The sequence below is a fragment of the Centropristis striata genome, chromosome 18 (genome assembly GCF_030273125.1).
Source record: "Centropristis striata isolate RG_2023a ecotype Rhode Island chromosome 18, C.striata_1.0, whole genome shotgun sequence".
NCBI classification, from domain to species: Eukaryota; Metazoa; Chordata; class Actinopteri; order Perciformes; family Serranidae; genus Centropristis; species Centropristis striata.
The window spans coordinates 1684929-1702978 of record NC_081534.1 but is presented as its reverse complement, the minus strand read 5'-3'; the positions used below and the strand labels follow the sequence as shown (position 1 = coordinate 1702978).

At 35.5% G+C, this 18050-nt stretch overlaps 1 protein-coding gene across 1 annotated transcript in view; it reads right to left on the bottom strand.

Annotated features, from left to right (window-relative positions):
• LOC131991565 (reticulon-4-interacting protein 1 homolog, mitochondrial-like) overlaps positions 1-17565 on the bottom strand; it is a 34734-nt gene extending 17169 nt beyond the window's left edge. The window contains exons 1-6 of the mRNA XM_059357028.1: positions 16909-17565; positions 13639-13796; positions 9656-9724; positions 5408-5532; positions 2576-2624; positions 2356-2492 (exon numbers count right to left, since the gene is read on the bottom strand). Coding sequence (XP_059213011.1) covers positions 2356-2492; positions 2576-2624; positions 5408-5532; positions 9656-9724; positions 13639-13796; positions 16909-17206 — 836 coding nt within the window. The 5' untranslated portion in view covers positions 17207-17565. The remainder of the gene's footprint in view (positions 1-2355; positions 2493-2575; positions 2625-5407; positions 5533-9655; positions 9725-13638; positions 13797-16908) is intronic.
• Between the last annotated feature and the right edge of the window lie 485 nt (positions 17566-18050).

Sequence of the window (18050 nt, the reverse complement as noted above, 5' to 3'; positions counted from 1 at the left end):
CTTCATTACAGCCTGGCTGCCGAGCTCGTAAAGAACATCCTGCTCCGATGTGGTTTTTAAGTAATAACAATATAATGTCACCACTTTGCACAAAATGCACGATGAAATGCACTTTGTAATTTCCCTCAGGATCAATAAAGTATCTATCAGTCGATCTAGCTATGATTTTATGGCCTGGTTGCTTCTAAAAAAATAGACACTTTTAAAAGAACCTGCATGGTCTCACAGGAATCCGTGAAATAGCCACGGATTCGCTTAACTCAAAATCCGTGGAATAGCCACGGAATCACTCAAATTTCCTAGAAACTGACACGAATTTCGCTACAATGCAAGTTAATGGATATTTGTTCCTATTGGTTTGTTCCAAGTCACGTGACTTTCAAGGTCCCGGCGGTCAGAATAAAAAACATGGCGGACAGTTCTCTCATTTTTAGTGAAAAAAAAATCAATATTTTGACTTAGTTTCTGCATAAAAATGGATTTTGATCACATCTCTAGCGAGAAATATATGTTTTATTTTCTAAATCTTCACTCAGTGAATGTACATAATCACTTTGTATGTTGGAATAGCCACGGGATATGACTGGCATTAACTTGCATTGTAGCGAAATCCGTGTCAGTTTCACGGAAATTTGAGTGATTCCGTGGCTATTCCACGGATTTTGAGTTTAAAACATTATTAAAAACCTATTTATTCTCCTTGGCGTTCAGTCCCAGCTAGGCAAGAATCCTTGGCTTTCTTTTTTACCCTTTTATTTGTCTTTTTTTGTCTCTAACTCTGTTTTGGATTGAGTTTTTATTACTATTTTATTCTATTTTATTTTATTGTTTTACCGTTTTTAGTATTTTATTGTTTTCATTGTTTTTATTTATACCTATTTATGTATGATTTATTCTATTTTTAATAACTGTACAGATCTTTGGTCAACTGAGGTTGTTTTTAAATGTGCTCTATAAATAAACTTTGACTTGACTTGAGTTAAGCGAATCCGTGGCTATTTCACGGATTCCTGTGAGACCATGTTGGTTATTTTACAGCAATTCATTTCAACTAGTGTTTAATGCTTTTAATTTATAGTTATCTACTTTTATTGTTTATTGACCGATTTAACTGTTAATTTACATTTGAGGACTGTCATTAACTTGCATTGTAGCCAAATCCGTGTCAGTTTCACGGGAATTTGAGCGAATCCGTGGCTATTTCACGGATTCCTGTGAGACCATGTTGAAAAATGCACAAAATTACTTCTTGCAATTAATGCTGGTCTGCTGTTCTTGCACTAAAAAAAGAAAGAAATCACAGTAAGTGGTTATTTTTTATTTGCTCCAAACCTTTTGTATTCCTATTTATACTGTTCTATATGCATTTGAGCATGAAATATGTTAAGTTACTGCACTGTAAACATATTTAAGATAGCAGTTTCATCAAATTCGTGTCAGTTTCACGGAAATTTGAGTGATTCTGTGGCTATTCCACGGATTTTGAGTTTAAAACATTATTAAAAACCTATTTATTCTCCTTGGCGTTCAGTCCCAGCTAGGCAAGAATCCTTGGCTTTCTTTTTTACTTTTTTACCCTTTTATTTGTATTTTTTTATCTCTAACTCTGTTTTGGATTGAGTTTTTATTACTATTTTATTCTCCATCCATCCATCCATCCATTTTCTTCTGCTTATCCGGGGCCGAATATTCTATTTTATTTTATTGTTTTACTGTTTTACTGTTTTTTGTATTTTATTGTTTTCATTGTTTTTATTTATACCTATTTGTGTATGATTTATTCTATTTTAATAACTGTACAGCACTTTGGTCAACTGAGGTTGTTTTTAAATGTGCTCTATAAATAAATTTTGACTTGACTTGAGTTAAGGGAATCCGTGGCTATTTCACGGATTCCTGTGAGACCATGTTGGTTATTTTACAGCAATTCATTACAACTAGTGTTTTAATGCTTTTAATTTATAGTTATCTACTTTTATTGTTAACTGACCGATTTAACTGTTAATTTAAATGTGAGGACTGTCATTAACTTGCATTGTAGCGAAATCCGTGTCAGTTTCACGGGAATTTGAGCGAATCCGTGGCTATTTCACGGATTCCTGTGAGACCAGGTTGAAAAATGCACAAAATTACTTCTTGCAATTAATGTTGGTCTGCTGTTCTTGCACCAACTAAGTTTTTTATTTGCTTCAAACCTTTTGTATTCCTATTTATACTGTTCTACATGCATTTGAGCATGAAATATGTTAAGTTACTGCACTGTAAACATATTTAAGATTGCAGTTTCATCAAATCCGTGTCTATTTCACAGATTCCTGTGAGACCATGCTGCTTTTAAAGGACAACAGCACCTACTTCTCCATCATCTGTAGCTGATCAGGTGCGTCTCCAGCTGTGTAGTCCACCACCTCGTCGGCCCCGAGCCCTCTCACGAGGCCTTCAGCGTTCTGGGAGCAGGTAACAGTAACGTGGGCGCCCCAGGCCTTCAGTAACTGCCCACAAAAGAAGAAAACACGTATGTACAAACAGGCGAATCGAGTTCAAAAGACACGTAGAAGGAGCAGAGAACACTTACCTGAATGGAGAATGTTCCAACACCTCCAGATCCCCCGGTGATCAAAACTCTGGGAGGAAAAAAACCAGAGGGGCATTCAATTACTGTGTGATTCATTTAAGGGAAGCTACTGCAAGAAGGGGAAGAAGCCTCGGGGGGTTAAAAAAAAAAAAAAGGGGGTTTTGCAGGAAGCTATTACATCCAACAGGGAGCGAAAGTTCCATTAGATTACACATCGGGTTAGATTTTTACATCTTTTTGGTCAATTTGTGTCTTTTTTTTGTCATTTTGTGTCTTTTTTTCGGTTATTTTGTGTCTTTTTTTGTTATCTTGCATCTTTTTTGGTCAATTTGTGTCTTTTTTGTGGCAAATTTGTGTCTTTATTGGTAATTTTGTGTCTTTTTGTTGTCAATTTTTGTCTTTTTGTTGTCAATTTTTGTCTTTCTTTGGCCATTTTGCATCTTTTTTTTGGTTATTTTGCATCTTTTTTTGGTCAATTTGTATCTTTTTTGTGTCATTTTGTGTCTTTTTCGGTTATTTTGTGTCTTTTTTTGTTATCTTGCATCTTTTTTGGTCAATTTGTGTCTTTTTTGTGGCAAATTTGTGTCTTTTTTGGTCATTTTGTGTCTTTTTGTTGTCAATTTTTGTCTTTCTTTGGCCATTTTGCATCTTTTTTTGGTCAATTTGTATCTTTTTTGTGTCATTTTGTGTCTTTTTCGGTTATTTTGTGTCTTTTTTTGTTATCTTGCATCTTTTTTGGTCAATTTGTGTCTTTTTTGTGGTCAATTTGTGTCTTTTTGTGGAGGAAAAAAAACCCAGCAACCAGAGAGGGGCATTCAATTACTGTGTGATTCATTTAAGGGAAGCTGCTGCAAGAAGGGGAAGAAGCCTCGGGGGGTTAAAAAAAAAAAAAAAAGGGGTTTTGCAGGAAGCTATTACATCCAACAGGGAGCGAAAGTTCCATTAGATTACACATCGGGTTAGATTTTTACAGTCTTTTTGGTCAATTTGTGTCTTTTTTTTGTCATTTTGTGTCTTTTTTCGGTTATTTTGTGTCTTTTTTTGTTATCTTGCATCTTTTTTGGTCAATTTGTGTCTTTTTTGTGGCAAATTTGTGTCTTTTTTGGTCATTTTGTGTCTTTTTGTTGTCAATTCTTGTTTTTTTGTTGTCAATTTTTGTCTTTCTTTGGTCATTTTGAATCTTTTTTTGGTCAATTTGTATCTTTTTTGTGTCATTTTGTGTCTTTTTCGGTTATTTTGTGTCTTTTTTTGTTATCTTGCATCTTTTTGGGTCAATTTGTGCCTTTTTTGTGGCAAATTTGTGTCTTTTTTGGTCATTTTGTGTCTTTTTGTTGTCAATTTTTGTCTTTTTGTTGTCAATTTTTGTCTTTCTTTGGCCATTTTGCATCTTTTTTTGGTCAATTTGTATCTTTTTTGTGTCATTTTGTGTCTTTTTCGGTTATTTTGTGTCTTTTTTTGTTATCTTGCGTCTTTTTTGGTCAATTTGTGTCTTTTTTGTGGTCAATTTGTGTCTTTTTGTGGAGGAAAAAAAACCCAGCAACCAGAGAGGGGCATTCAAATACTGTGTGATTCATTTAAGGGAAGCTACTGCAAGAAGGGGAAGAAGCCTCGGGGGGTTAAAAAAAAAAAAAAAGGGGTTTTGCAGGAAGCTATTACATCCAACAGGGAGCGAAAGTTCCATTAGATTACACATCGGGTTAGATTTTTACAGTCTGTGGGTTAAAGGCAGGATTTAAAACCCTTTTGATGGCAATTAGAATGAAACAGAAAAGTTTCACGGTTAAAATGAAGGCCATGAAAAAGGCATCTTATCAAAGTATAGATCTGCATGACTGCACTGATTTAACAGACAAAGAGCACATCTACACTACCGGTCAAAAGTTTTAGAACAGCCCAATTTTTCCAGTTTTTTATTGAAATTCAAGCAGTTCAAGTCAAATGAACAGCTTGAAAGGGTCCAAAGGTAAGTGGTGAACTGCCAGAGGTAAATAAAAAAAGGTAAGCTTAACCAAAACTGGAAAATAATGTACATTTCAGAATTATACAAGTAGGCCTTTTTCAGGGAACAAGAAATGGGTTAACAACTTAACTCTATGGAGTCTTGGGCTATTTTGTCCATTTTTGAATTATTTTCATGTCTTTGTAAGTCATTTTGTGTGTTTTTTGGTCATTTTGTGTCTTTTTTTAGTCATTTTGTGTCTTTTTTTGGTCATTTTGTGTCTTTTTTTAGTCATTTTGTGTCTTTAGGTGTCTTTTTTTGTCATTTTGTGTCTTTTTTTGGTCATTTTGTGTCTTTTTTTGTCATTTTGTGTCTTTTTTTAGTCATTTTGTGTCTTTAGGTGTCTTTTTTTGTCATTTTGTGTCTTTTTTTGGTCATTTTGTGTCTTTTTTTGTTATTTTGTGTGTTTTTTTAGTCATTTTGTGTCTTTTGGTGTCTTTTTTGTCATTTTGTGTCTGTTTTTGGTCATTTTGTGTCTTTTTTTTAGTCCTTTAGTCCAACATAAAATGTGATTTTGAATCTTTTTTTTTACTTTCAAAACACTATCATGCTCAATAAAGAATTTTAAATGTTGCAAATGTGCATTAATTTCAGAGTACACTGAGACATTAAACTGCATCATTTTCAATTAAATTCTGGAAAAGTTGGTGTGTTCTAAAACTTTTGACCAGTAGTGTATATAAACTCCAATTCAAGGTCTGATGGCCTTTTAGAAAAGTATTCAGGGACTTTTTTTCCTGATTCACACTTGTGATGTGTGTATAAATGGTATAAAAGGAGGGGGTGGGGGGTTTCAACACAAGGTATATTATCCAGATCAGGCTGGTGCTTGCCTTTTATTTGAAGAGCTGTCTCTGCAAAGACCTCCTGCATTGACGAGTGCAGACAGAGCCGTGTTGGCTACATACGGGATGGATGCTGCCTCTGTGTGACTCAGTAGCTTTGGCTTATGGGAAACCTGCAAAAAAACAGCCAATGGCAAGAGTTAGAAAACAGGGATGCACCGACTTATTGGCAGGAAATCAGTATATCAGCTGATATCTGCCTCGTTGACTGCCAAATAAGGTGGTTTATCTTTTGTGCCTCGTTGCTTTTTCTGTTTTGGTTATTTGTGGTCGGATTCAGACAACAGTGTGGTGAACATGAATTCAAATAAAATCTCAGACACTTAGTATTACAAGGTTTCGGAGAGACAAGCAGTTTCTAAATAGTGTTTCTTCAACGTGGTCTCACAGAAAGGATATGACTGGCATTAACTTGCATTGTAGCGAAATCCGTGTCAGTTTCACGGAAATTTGAGTGATTCCGTGGCTATTCCACGGATTTTGAGTTAAGCGAAATCCGTGGCTATTTCACGGATTCCTGTGAGACCAGATTGGTTTCTTTGGCCCCGTTCACACGAGGACGGTCTGAACAGAAGACGCAAAAGTGGCGTTGCGTCTTCACTTTTTATTCCTCGTTTAGACGAGCGTTTTCAGGAGGAAATCTGCTGCATACGGTGACGCAAAAGTGTGTGAAATTGGATTGTATGCAGCCAGGCGGCATCACTTAAAGCCATAAGAGCATCTTTGGGCATGCAGAAGTTTTCACGCCACACATTTTCATCAGCTACTCCTTCCACAAAGTTCTCCACCATCACTAGATCTCCCAGGTCTCCTCCAAAGTCAATTTGTGTCTTTTGGTGGCAAATTTGTGTCTTTTTTGGTCATTTTGTGTCTTTTTGTTGTCAATTTTTGTCTTTCTTTGGCCATTTTGCATCTTTTTTTGGTTATTTTGCATCTTTTTTTGGTCAATTTGCGTCTTTTTTTGGTCAATTTGTGTCTTTTTTGTGTCTTTTTTTTGTCATTTTGTGTCTTTTTCGGTTATTTTGTGTCTTTTTTTGTTATCTTGCATCTTTTTTGGTCAATTTGTGTCTTTTTTGTGGTAAATTTTTTGTCATTTTGTGTCTTTTTCGGTTATTTTGTGTCTTTTTTGTTATCTTGCATCTTTTTTGGTCAATTTGTGTCTTTTTTGTGGTCAATTTGTGTCTTCTTGTGGTCAATTTGAGACTTTTTGGTCATTTTGTGTCTTTTTTTGTCCATTACTACTCCTTCCACAAAGTTCTCCTCCATCACTAGATCTCCCAGGTCTCGTTCACAGCCGTCTGGCTCCTCCCACCAATCGCTGCATCCAGAATGTGATGGAGGTAATTCCAGATCCTTCTCTGTTCACTAATACTATCTGTACATATCCTGGACATTTGGTGGAAAGACTCCTGTAAATTTATTAGAGCTGCCAGAGCAGCTTGAAGGTCCCACCATGGAAATAATCCCACGTTTGTTTATTAGCGGATTTAACTTTTCCACTTTGGAGGGTGGTTTCAGATTTTTGCGTCTTTAAGCCCCAAAAACACCGTCACCGTCTAAACGAAAGGCACTTCCCATAAAATATTTTGTCGTTTTCACCCGCGAGCGTCCTCGTGCCTAATTAGAGGCAAAAAATCCTCTCTGTTTTGCAGCAATGACTCAAATGGCATGCAAATCCATCCCTAACACAGACAGAGAGTGGCTGTATAACTCTTCATCAAACGGGAAGTAGCATCACCATGTTTATTTAGAATTTGCCTATGCCTATTTTGGATAATTGCAGACAATAAACTCTGTGGCAAACACACATTTCTGATGCTCACGCATTTTGTTCAGCAGGATAATCTTCACAGATGAGCACCAAATTATCATGTTTGAAGCGTTAATGCAGCTGACAGAAGTAAAAAGCTAACATTATGCTACAACGAACTATAGGTTGACCGATACAGGTTTTTTAAGGCAGATGCTCTGCACTTTATATATATATATATATATATATATATATATACATATATATATATAATATTTATATAATATATAATATATATATATATATATATATATATATAAATAATATAATATATAATTACAGTATTGTTTTAATGCATACAATGGCACTAAGTTGATGGTACAGTGAGTGAATGACATGAATATACTAAGTGCTGAGAGAATGAGAATGTATCTTTTCTATTTACTATTTATTGAGATGAGATGATAAGAATGTATCTTGTTATTTACTATTTATTATGCTTTTTTTATGAGTCCAGTACCTGAGTGCATTGAATTTCGTTGTATTTCTGTGCAATGACAAATAAAAATCTAATCTAATCTAATCTAATACCGATTATTTTGACATCAGTCTTAATCGATCCCCTACATGTGCTGCCGATTTTTTGGGCCGATTCTTGAAGCTGATATTGCCTTTTCTCCCTCCATTTACATGATAAAAATGACACAATGACACAATGATAACCCTGTAAAAGGTGTTTTTTACAATGAATGAGCACAATTTGAGTTGTGCTCATTCAAAGACGCTGTAATGAAGGCCTGAATGAACACCTCCGTGGGGGTTTATCATAAATTTGTCTGATTTACTGGCACAAATGGGGAACAGCCGACAACAAAAACAGATTATTCACAACAAATAATATCACTATTATGCATCGGCTTTCGGCCATATTGTTATTTTATACAATGGATCGGCCCAGAATTTCTCAACTGGGTGCATCCCTATTAGAAATATACAGAGGTGGGCAGAGTAGCCAAAAAATGTACTCAAGTAAAAGTACTGTTACTTAAGATTATAATTACTCAAGTAAAAGTACTCATAAAAATAATTAAGTAAGTTTAAAAAAGTATGCAGTGAAAAGACTACTCAAGTACTCAAGAGTACAAGTACTGCGTTTTCTCCGGATTTATTTTTGAAAGCAACACAAACGGTATAAAATAGTAGCAAACAACATATAAAACAGCAATCTTCAAACTAAAGATACAATATATTGGCATAAATTGCAAAGCGTGGACCGACATCATATTAAACCCTATGGATTAAGAATGGGATGTCACTTTGGTTCATATGTGAGTCAAGGCAGGTGACGGGCCGTTAAAAAGTGCGTGTTCACTGTTGCTATGGCTACGACCAACATGACAACACCTGTCATCTGACCCAAGTAGCTGCATTTGATTGGCAAGATCATTTTCTAATGTTTTTTATTGGTTGAAAGCTGAAGGCGTAGAAATAGATCTCACAATGTAATTTAAAAAAAAAGATAAAAAAAAAAAAAAAAAAAAACTAACTACCATCACGTAGCCAAATAGAACGGCGTAAAAGTACCGTTCCTTCTTCAAATATATACTCAAGTAAAAGTAAAAGTATGGTCCAAAAAAACTATATATACTATATATACTATAACTATAGGTCGACCGATACAGGTTTTTTAAGGCCGATGCTCTGCACTTTATATATATATAATATTTATATAATATATAATATATATATAATAACAGACATGCAAAGTGTTTTGTTCAAAGATAATACATAACCAGATCGTTTCAGATATTTTTTCCCCAAGGAAGTTCAAAGTTTGTTTATGTTGCAGGTGTTTTCTGTTCTGTTCCATGATCCAAATAATGTCACTATGAGGACTAATCTATTCTTGATTCTGACTCTTATGAAATCTTCATTCTGTGTGTAATGGATCTCACAATTTGAGTTTTGCTCATTCAAAGACGCCGTAATTAAGGCCTGATAAATTTGTCTGATTTACTGGCACAAATGGGGAACAGCCAATAACAAAAACAGATTATTCACAACAAATAATATCACTATTATGCATCGGCTTTCGGCCATATTGTTATTTTATACAATGGATCGGCCCAGAATTTCTCAACTGGGTGCATCCCTATATTAGAAATATATCAACATGTTGCTAGTCTTTTCAATTACAGCTGAGTCTGGTCCTCGGGAGCTGCTGAATAAAGGAATACAGCAAGAAAACACAAGGCAATTTGTGCCTCTCTGTAATTGGTGCCACTGTGGCTGCTGCAACCAAACAAACTTAATCCTAATTACTTCTTACACAGTAGGATTACATAACAGGTTGCTCTTCTTCCAAAATGTTGTTCAACATCTTTGACAATCCACATAGAAGCTCTAAATTAACTCCTAAAAGTGCTGACATGAAAGAGGATTGAATGAAATCAATAACTGATAACTCTTCAGGCTGTGTGGCTCACCTCGTACTCTGTGAGAGTCACATATTCTGCCAGACTGCCTTGTTTCCACGGAGGAACAGCAGCCCACACCTGGAAAAAAAAAAAAAATGTGACATTTAACATGCTGAACACGACTCAATTTAACCGCCTACTCTCAGTCTCTGAATCTGGTTAATCGGCTATTAAGCTCTTAGTCAGCGGTTCCTGTTCTTATCATTCAGTTTCCAAAGATACATTTGAACTGATGGAACAAGATTACAATAATACTGTATGGGGAATTTTTTTAATGGTGCATTGTTCTATTATTTAATCAAATTCTCTTTAAAGCTGAATCTGCATAATTACATTTGTATCTGCAGGAAGACAGTAATGTGGATATGTGGGAGGCAGCACAGAAGACCAAGCAGAATATTATTCATGTGATGACCAAGCAGAAAAATTTCCTTCCAAGAAAATGTGGATGACTTGACTTGTGGAGTCGTATGCACTCAAAAAAATAATTAAAGCCAAAAATGTGGACTTTATGTAATTTAAGTACATGTAAATTTTCCATGTAATTTTGTTACATACGTTGAATTTAAAAGGTCAAATTAAATGCAATGTTTTCCTTTCATTTAAAAGTAACATAAATAAATTAAACGTTAATGCAAATTACATAAACTTAATGTGTAAAGTTTATGTATACTTTTACATAAACCTTATGAGTTTCTTTATTAACATTAAGCACCAAATTGGGGCAACAGATTACTGTTTAGGGAACACATATTCAACATTAATTAGTTGCTTATTAGCATGCAAATAAGTAACATATTGGCTCTTAATGAGTCATTATTCAGTAGTTATTAATGCCTTATTCTGCATGGCCTTATTATACAACCAGTAAGACATTAACTAAGAGTTTTCCCTCAATAACCTCAGAATTATTGCTTATTAGTAGTAAGTAAGGAAGGTTTTTTATATGATATGATCTTAATATGCTTTACTTCGTATGGACTTTATAAGTCTCTTTAACTTTATATGTAATATTGAATGAACTCATAAGGTTTATGTAAACGTATACGTAAATTTTAAGTAAATCTACACATTGAGTTTATGCATTAACGCTATTTAATTTATCTATATTACTTTTTAATGAAAGAAAAACATTGCATTTAATTTGACCTTTTACATTCAACATATGTGACAAAATTACATGGAAAATTTACATGTAATTAAATTACATAAAGTCCACATTTTTGGCTTAATATTGTTTTTGAGTGTGGATGGACAATGTGTTGAACTTTTCTGTGAGACAATATTCATCTTTTCATTGTTTCCCCGTTAATGGTTTTGCTTTAACATTTATACTAATGTAGCCATTTCTTTAAAACCCTTGAGTGTATGAGACCTGTGGTTCATAACCTTTTTTGGATTGTGACCCATTAAAATAAAGTAATGTCTCCTCAGGAGCTCACAGGTTCCATTACGTCCATGTGTTATGACTAGAATGACCAATTATTTTGTTTCCACCAGTTTTATTATTTTTAGAGTCCGGAAGAGGTAAAATTATGCATTTTTTCTTTTTCCTCACAACAAAAAAGCAAAGAAAACATCTCGGGTCAGGACTCCAGGTTGTGTTAGATCATTGTGGGGCAGTGTTGCAAATTGTATGTGCTAACAGGCTAACAGTTAGCTCTGTAGCAGTACAGTGTGTATGTGCTAACAGGCTAACAGTTAGCTCTGCAGAAGTACAGTGTGTATGTGCTAACAGGCTAACAGTTAGCTCTGCAGCAGTACAGTGTGTATGTGCTAACAGGCTAACAGTTAGCTCTGTAGCAGTACAGTGTGTATGTGCTAACAGGCTAACAGTTAGCTCTGTAGCAGTACAGTGTGTATGTGCTAACAGGCTAACAGTTAGCTCTGTAGCAGTACAGTGTGTATGTGCTAACAGGCTAACAGTTAGCTCTGCAGCAGTACAGTGTGTATGTGCTAACAGGCTAACAGTTAGCTCTGTAGCAGTACAGTGTGTATGTGCTAACAGGCTAACAGCTAGCTCTGCAGCAGTACAGTGTGTATGTGCTAACAGGCTAACAGTTAGCTCTGAAGCAGTACAGTGTGTATGTGCTAACAGGCTAACAGTTAGCTCTGTAGCAGTACAGTGTGTATGTGCTAACAGGCTAACAGTTAGCTCTGTAGCAGTACAGTGTGTATGTGCTAACAGGCTAACAGTTAGCTCTACAGCAGTACAGTGTGTATGTGCTAACAGGCTAACAGTTAGCTCTACAGCAGTACAGTGTGTATGTGCCAACAGGCTAACAGTTAGCTCTGTAGCAGTACAGTGTGTATGTGCTAACAGGCTAACAGTTAGCTCTGCAGCAGTACAGTGTGTATGTGCTAACAGGCTAACAGTTAGCTCTGTAGCAGTACAGTGTGTATGTGCTAACAGGCTAACAGTTAGCTCTGTAGCAGTACAGTGTGTATGTGCTATCAGGGCAACAGTTAGCTCTGTAGCAGTACAGTGTGTATGTGCTAACAGGCTAACAGTTAGCTCTGCAGCAGTACAGTGTGTATGTGCTAACAGGCTAACAGTTAGCTCTGTAGCAGTACAGTCTGCAAATTGCTAACAGGCTAACAGTTAGCTCTGCAGCAGTACAGTGTGTATGTGCTAACAGGCTAACAGTTAGCTCTGCAGCAGTACAGTGTGTATGTGCTAACAGGCTAACAGTTAGCTCTGTAGCAGTACAGTGTGTATGTGCTAACAGGCTAACAGTTAGCTCTGTAGCAGTACAGTGTGTATGTGCTAACAGGCTAACAGTTAGCTCTGTAGCAGTACAGTGTGTATGTGCTAACAGGCTAACAGTTAGCTCTGTAGCAGTACAGTGTGTATGTGCTAACAGGCTAACAGTTAGCTCTGCAGCAGACTGTTGCCAAGCGATTACATGACCATACGTCACCTCCAGAGTCTCTAAATCCCTCTGGGGACCTTTTTGTAATGGAGACACGCAGAGTGAGTGGACATTTGAGAAGACGTGGCCTGAGACTTTCCCGGTGGACACTCTTTACCCTGATGGAAACATGGCTTATATTGTTTGCACTTGAAAAAAAGGAAGAAATATTTAATTTAATTTATTTTATTTTAACTTTAACTAAATTTGTGGAAGAAGAAGTTTATTAAAAGCTCATGCCTACATCATGCATGTAAAGAGTTATAATAAAACATTTCAAAATGCATGTGCAACTCGGTTAAATAAAAGTCTGTTGGTCCAGTCAGATATTGTGTCATTGTAGTTTTCTTAAAATCTCGTCTCGTTCTCGTGAACCCAATATCATATCTCGTCTCGTGAGCTAGATCTATCTATCTATCCATCTATCTAGATATATAACCAAACATATATATATATATATATATATACATACATATATACACTACTGGTCAAAAGTTTTAGAACACACCAACTTTTCCAGAATTTAATTGAAAATGAACTTTATGTTTATGAATGTTATACATGATAGTTTTTTGAAAGTAAAAAAAGATTCAAAATCACATTTTATGTTGGACTAAAGGACTAAAAAAAGACACAAAATTACCAAAAAAAGACACAAAATGACAAAAAATGACTTAAAAAAGAACCAAAATGACCAAAAAAAGACACAAAAAGACACAAAATGGCCAAAAAAAGACACAAAATGACTTACAAAGACATGAAAAGAATTCAAAATAGCCCAAGACTCCATAAAGTTAAGTTGTTAACCCATTTCTTGTTCCCTGAAAAAGGCCTACTTGTATAATTCTGAAATGTACATTATTTTCCAGTTTTGGTTAAGCTTACCTTTTTTTATTTACCTCTGGCAGTTCACCACTTACCTTTGGACCCTTTCAAGCTGTTCATTTGACTTGAACTGCTTGAATTTCAATAAAAAACTGGAAAAATTGGGGTGTTCTAAAACTTTTGACCGGTAGTGTATATATATATATATATATATATATATATATGGTGTATACAGGTGTGCAGTGCAGCTCCTACCTCGTCTCCAGGAAGAACATGCGTGACCTCTGACCCACAGTCCACCACCACACCGGACACATCCCGACCCAGAATCAGAGGGAACTCGCTCTCACTGTCACTGCTCAGCACAGACAGTGGATCCCTTCTTAACTTAAGCAGTTTAGCTCCATAACCACCTGGAAATGAAGAAAGTGAGCAGGTAAGTGACATTAATCAACTAGAAATCATTATATCTGAGGGAAATTATCTTGCTGCACGGACAGATGATTTCACTTGACAACATTTATTGAATTAAGATTGTTAAATCTAGAAATACGCATGTTGAATACTTAAAAAAAAGAAATTAACACTTTTTTCTTTTTTTGTCATTTTGTGTCTTTTTTTTTTAGCAATTTTAGGTCTTTTTTGGTCATTTTGTGTCTTTTTTTGATCATTTTGTCATCAATTTGTGTCTTTTTTTTTTAGACATTTTGCGACTTTTTTGTCACTGTTTTGTCATTGTGTCAATGTGATGGGTCATTTTCTGTCTTTTTTTGGTCAAATTGTGTCTTTTTTTGGTCATTTTGTGTCTTTTTTTGGTCAATTTGTGTCTTTTATTGGCCAATTTGTGTCTTTTTTTGGTCATTTTGTGTCTTTTTTTGGTCATTTTGTGTCTTTTTTGGTCATTTTGTGTCTTTTTTTGGTCAATTTGTGTCTTTTTCTGGTCATTTTGTGTCTTTTTTGGTCAAATTGTGTCTTTTTTGGTCATTTTGTGTCTTTTATTGGCCAATTTGTGTCTTTTTTTGTCATTTTGTGTCTTTTTTTGGTCAAATTGTGTCTTTTTTTGGTCAATTTGTGTCTTTTTTGGTCATTTTGTGTCTTTTTTTGGTCAATTTGTGTCTTTTTTTGGTCAAATTGTGTCTTTTTTGGTCATTTTGTGTCTTTTATTGGCCAATTTGTGTCTTTTTTTGGTCATTTTTATGTATTGTTTTGGTCATTTTGTGTCTTTTTGTGTCTTTTATTGATCATTTTGTGTCTTTTTTAAGTAATTTAGTTTTTTTTAGTTTTTTTTTAGTCATTTTGTTTCTTTTTTTGGGTCATTTTGATACTGCGTCCAGCAGCCCCCCAGGTAATTTGAGTTTGAGACCCCCGTTTTAAATGGTTATATGGTCACTGTATTTACTACATTAGTTTGAATCACTACATTTTAGTGATGAGAAATATATGCAATACATTTAGCCATGGATTATTAACATTTAAAATGTTTGAAATTGATTTTTTTCAAATGTTTGAATTTCGCATGTGTTTATCAGTTCCAAAGTTTAATAAATCAGACACTGATGGCACAGCACTCTGTTTTTAAGTCTTTTTAACCAAAAATGCTTTGCCCTGGTTAGGGGGTACATCACTGAAAAAGGGTTGAGAACCACTGATCTAACACTTCTAAATCAGTGGCAATCCTGTTGTGGCCCCTGTGTCAAATTGATAATAAAATGATCAATTTGTAAAGATGAGAGACAGAACAATTTTTACCTATTTTTTGTTCAAACAATATCTCATTGTACACAAAATGAACCCAGAATGTGTACATTGTATAGTAGTTTAATTGTGCAATAAAAACGTGTGTATATATATAAAAAGATCATTCTCACTGTGCTGCACTTGCAAAATAAAAAAAAAGTAATTGTGCACAAAAATGAGAAATGTCATTGTCGTACAGAAATAGTTGTTATTATTGGTAAGTCTAATTTTTTCAATCAATGTATTTGTATCTTTCCCAATATATTTAAATTATATTCTTAAATAAGCTAAAATAAAGGTTTTGAATGATTAAATATCGTCTTTGCTGTTTTTAATGTGCCCCTCTGATTAAACACTGGCCCCTGCTTGGCCCCCACAGTAAAACTGGTCTAGAACCACCACTGTTCTAAATGTAAGTGTTTTCATCTTAGAAAGAACCAAATCATTTCTTAATTTCAAGCAGTTTAGCTCCATAACCACCTGTAAATTCACAGTGTTTTATTAGTACTTTTACTTAAGTAAGGGATCCTAATACTTCTTCCACCACTGTCTAAATGTATTTTCATCTTAGAAAGAACCAAATCATTTCTTAATTTAAGCAGTTTAAGCTCCATAACCACCTGTAAATTCACAGTGTTCTATTAGTACTTTTACTTAAGTAAGGGATCCTAATACTTCTTCCACCACTGTTCTAAATGTAAGTGTTTTCATCTTAGAAAGAACCAAATCATTTCTTAATTTCAAGCAGTTTAAGCTCCTCCAACCACCTGTAAATTCACAGTGTTTTATTAGTACTTTTACTTAAGTAAGGGATCCTAATACTTCTTCCACCACTGTCTAAATGTAAGTGTTTTCATCTTAAGAACCAAATAATTTCTTAATTTCAAGCAGTTTAAGCTCCATAACCACCTGTAAATTCACAGTGTTTTATTAGTACTTTTACTTAACCCTCCTGTTGTCCTCGGGTCAAGGAAGGAAGAAGAGGGAAGGACGCAAAGGGAAGTAAAAAAGGATGGAGGAAAGAAGGAAGGAAAGAAAGAAGGATGGAGGAAGGAAAGAAGAGAGGAGGAAAAGGAGAAAGAATGGAAAGGAGAGAGAAAGGAAGGAGGATGGAGGAAAGAAAGGGGAGGAGGAGAAGAAAGGAAGGAAAAAATAAAGAAGGAAGGAGGGAGAAAAGGAGGGAGGCAGGAAGGAAAGAGGGCAGAAAGGAGGGAGGCAGGAAAGAAAGAAAGAAAGAAAGAAAGAAAGAAAGAAAGAAAGAAAGAAAGGAGGGAAGGAAAGGGGGGGCGAGGGAAGGGAAGAAGGAAGGAGGATAGAGGAAGGAATGGAAGCGGGAGGGATGAAAGAAGGAAGAGGAAATCAGGAAAGGAGAGGAAATCAGGAGGAAGGAAAGAAGAGAGAAAGGAAAGGAGATGGCGGAAAGAGGAAAGAAAAGAAGGGAAGGAGCGAGGAAAGGAAAGGAAGGAAAGAAAGAAAGGAGGGGTGAGGGAAGGAAAGAAGGACGGAGGATAGAGGAGGGAGGAAAGAAGGAAGGAGGAAAGAAGAGAGGAAGGCAGGAGGAGGAAGGAAAGAAGGACGGAGGATAGAGGAGGGAGGAAAGAAGGAAGTAAGGAGGAAAGACGAGAGGAAGGACAGAAGGAATAGTCAAAACAGATTGGGTCAATTTGACCCGGAAGGACGACAGGAGGGTTAATTTAAGCAGTTTAGCTCCATAACCACCTGTAAATGAAGCAGGTAAATGACAATAATCAACTAGAAATGACTGATAATGCTGCTGACGTCACTTACCCCTCATAGATATGTCCAGAGGGTTGAGGCTGGCCGCATGGACTTTAACCATCACCTCAGTGGGGGAGCGGACTATGGGGAGGGGGGTCTCCTCTGAGAGCTTCAGGACTCCACTGGCTCCATACTGGTGGATGACCCAGGCTGCCATGCAGCCCTGCAGCCTGGAAGGTGAGCTGCACACATTCCTCCTGCCACACACACTCCAGCCTGCTCTGGCTAATGTTTGGCTCCAGTCTACTGCTTTACTGGTAAACAAACTCAGCAGCCTGAATGACGTCATAGCTCTGACGGAACCCATTCAAGTCGCCTTTTACCTGTCCGAGCTAACAAGGTCAGCTTTTCATGCAAGAAGTCATTAGGAAGAACACTTGTCCCTCACTTAGCTAGTTAGCTCGCTAGGTAGCTACACGGCTAATATTAGCATGTCTGCGCTCAAAACACACGAACAAATGTACAGAACAGGTCAAATAAAGAAGCGACAACGTCCTGGAGCACGCCAAATATATTATCGAGTGTCACTTTAAGCTGAAGTAAGAACTAGTGTTATAAAATCAGCAGGTAACACACCCATCTGCGGCTAGCTGGCTACATAACAAGCTAACCTCTGAACTTAGAGCGAGGGCCAATCAGAATCCTGGAGCTAAATATTCTGACCAATAGCATAAGAGAATGGCTGTCACGTGTAATAATAATATCAAAACAAATAGAAAAATACTAATACTGCTAATAATAAGTGTATATACATTATTTTTATGGTTTTGTCTTATTTATTTTAGTTTTTTAAGTTTTATTATTATTTGTGTGTATGTGTATATCTATGTATATATGCTATATATATATATATATATATATATGAACTTGTGTGCAATAAAGAAAATTAATTATTATAGTAATAATAATAATAATAATTATTATTATTATTATTATTATAGTAATAGTAATTATAATATTTAGAAGAATGAAGACTTTTTTTAGATATGGTAAATTTATTGTTTTTCTTAACTTGTGTTTAATGTGTTCAATATAGGAATACTGGGTTTAATTTTTTTTATCATATTACTTGAAAAATGAATTCTAACTGTAATGAAGCTTTTCTTTTTTTGAATACATCTATTAAAACTTCTACTACTACAACTACTATG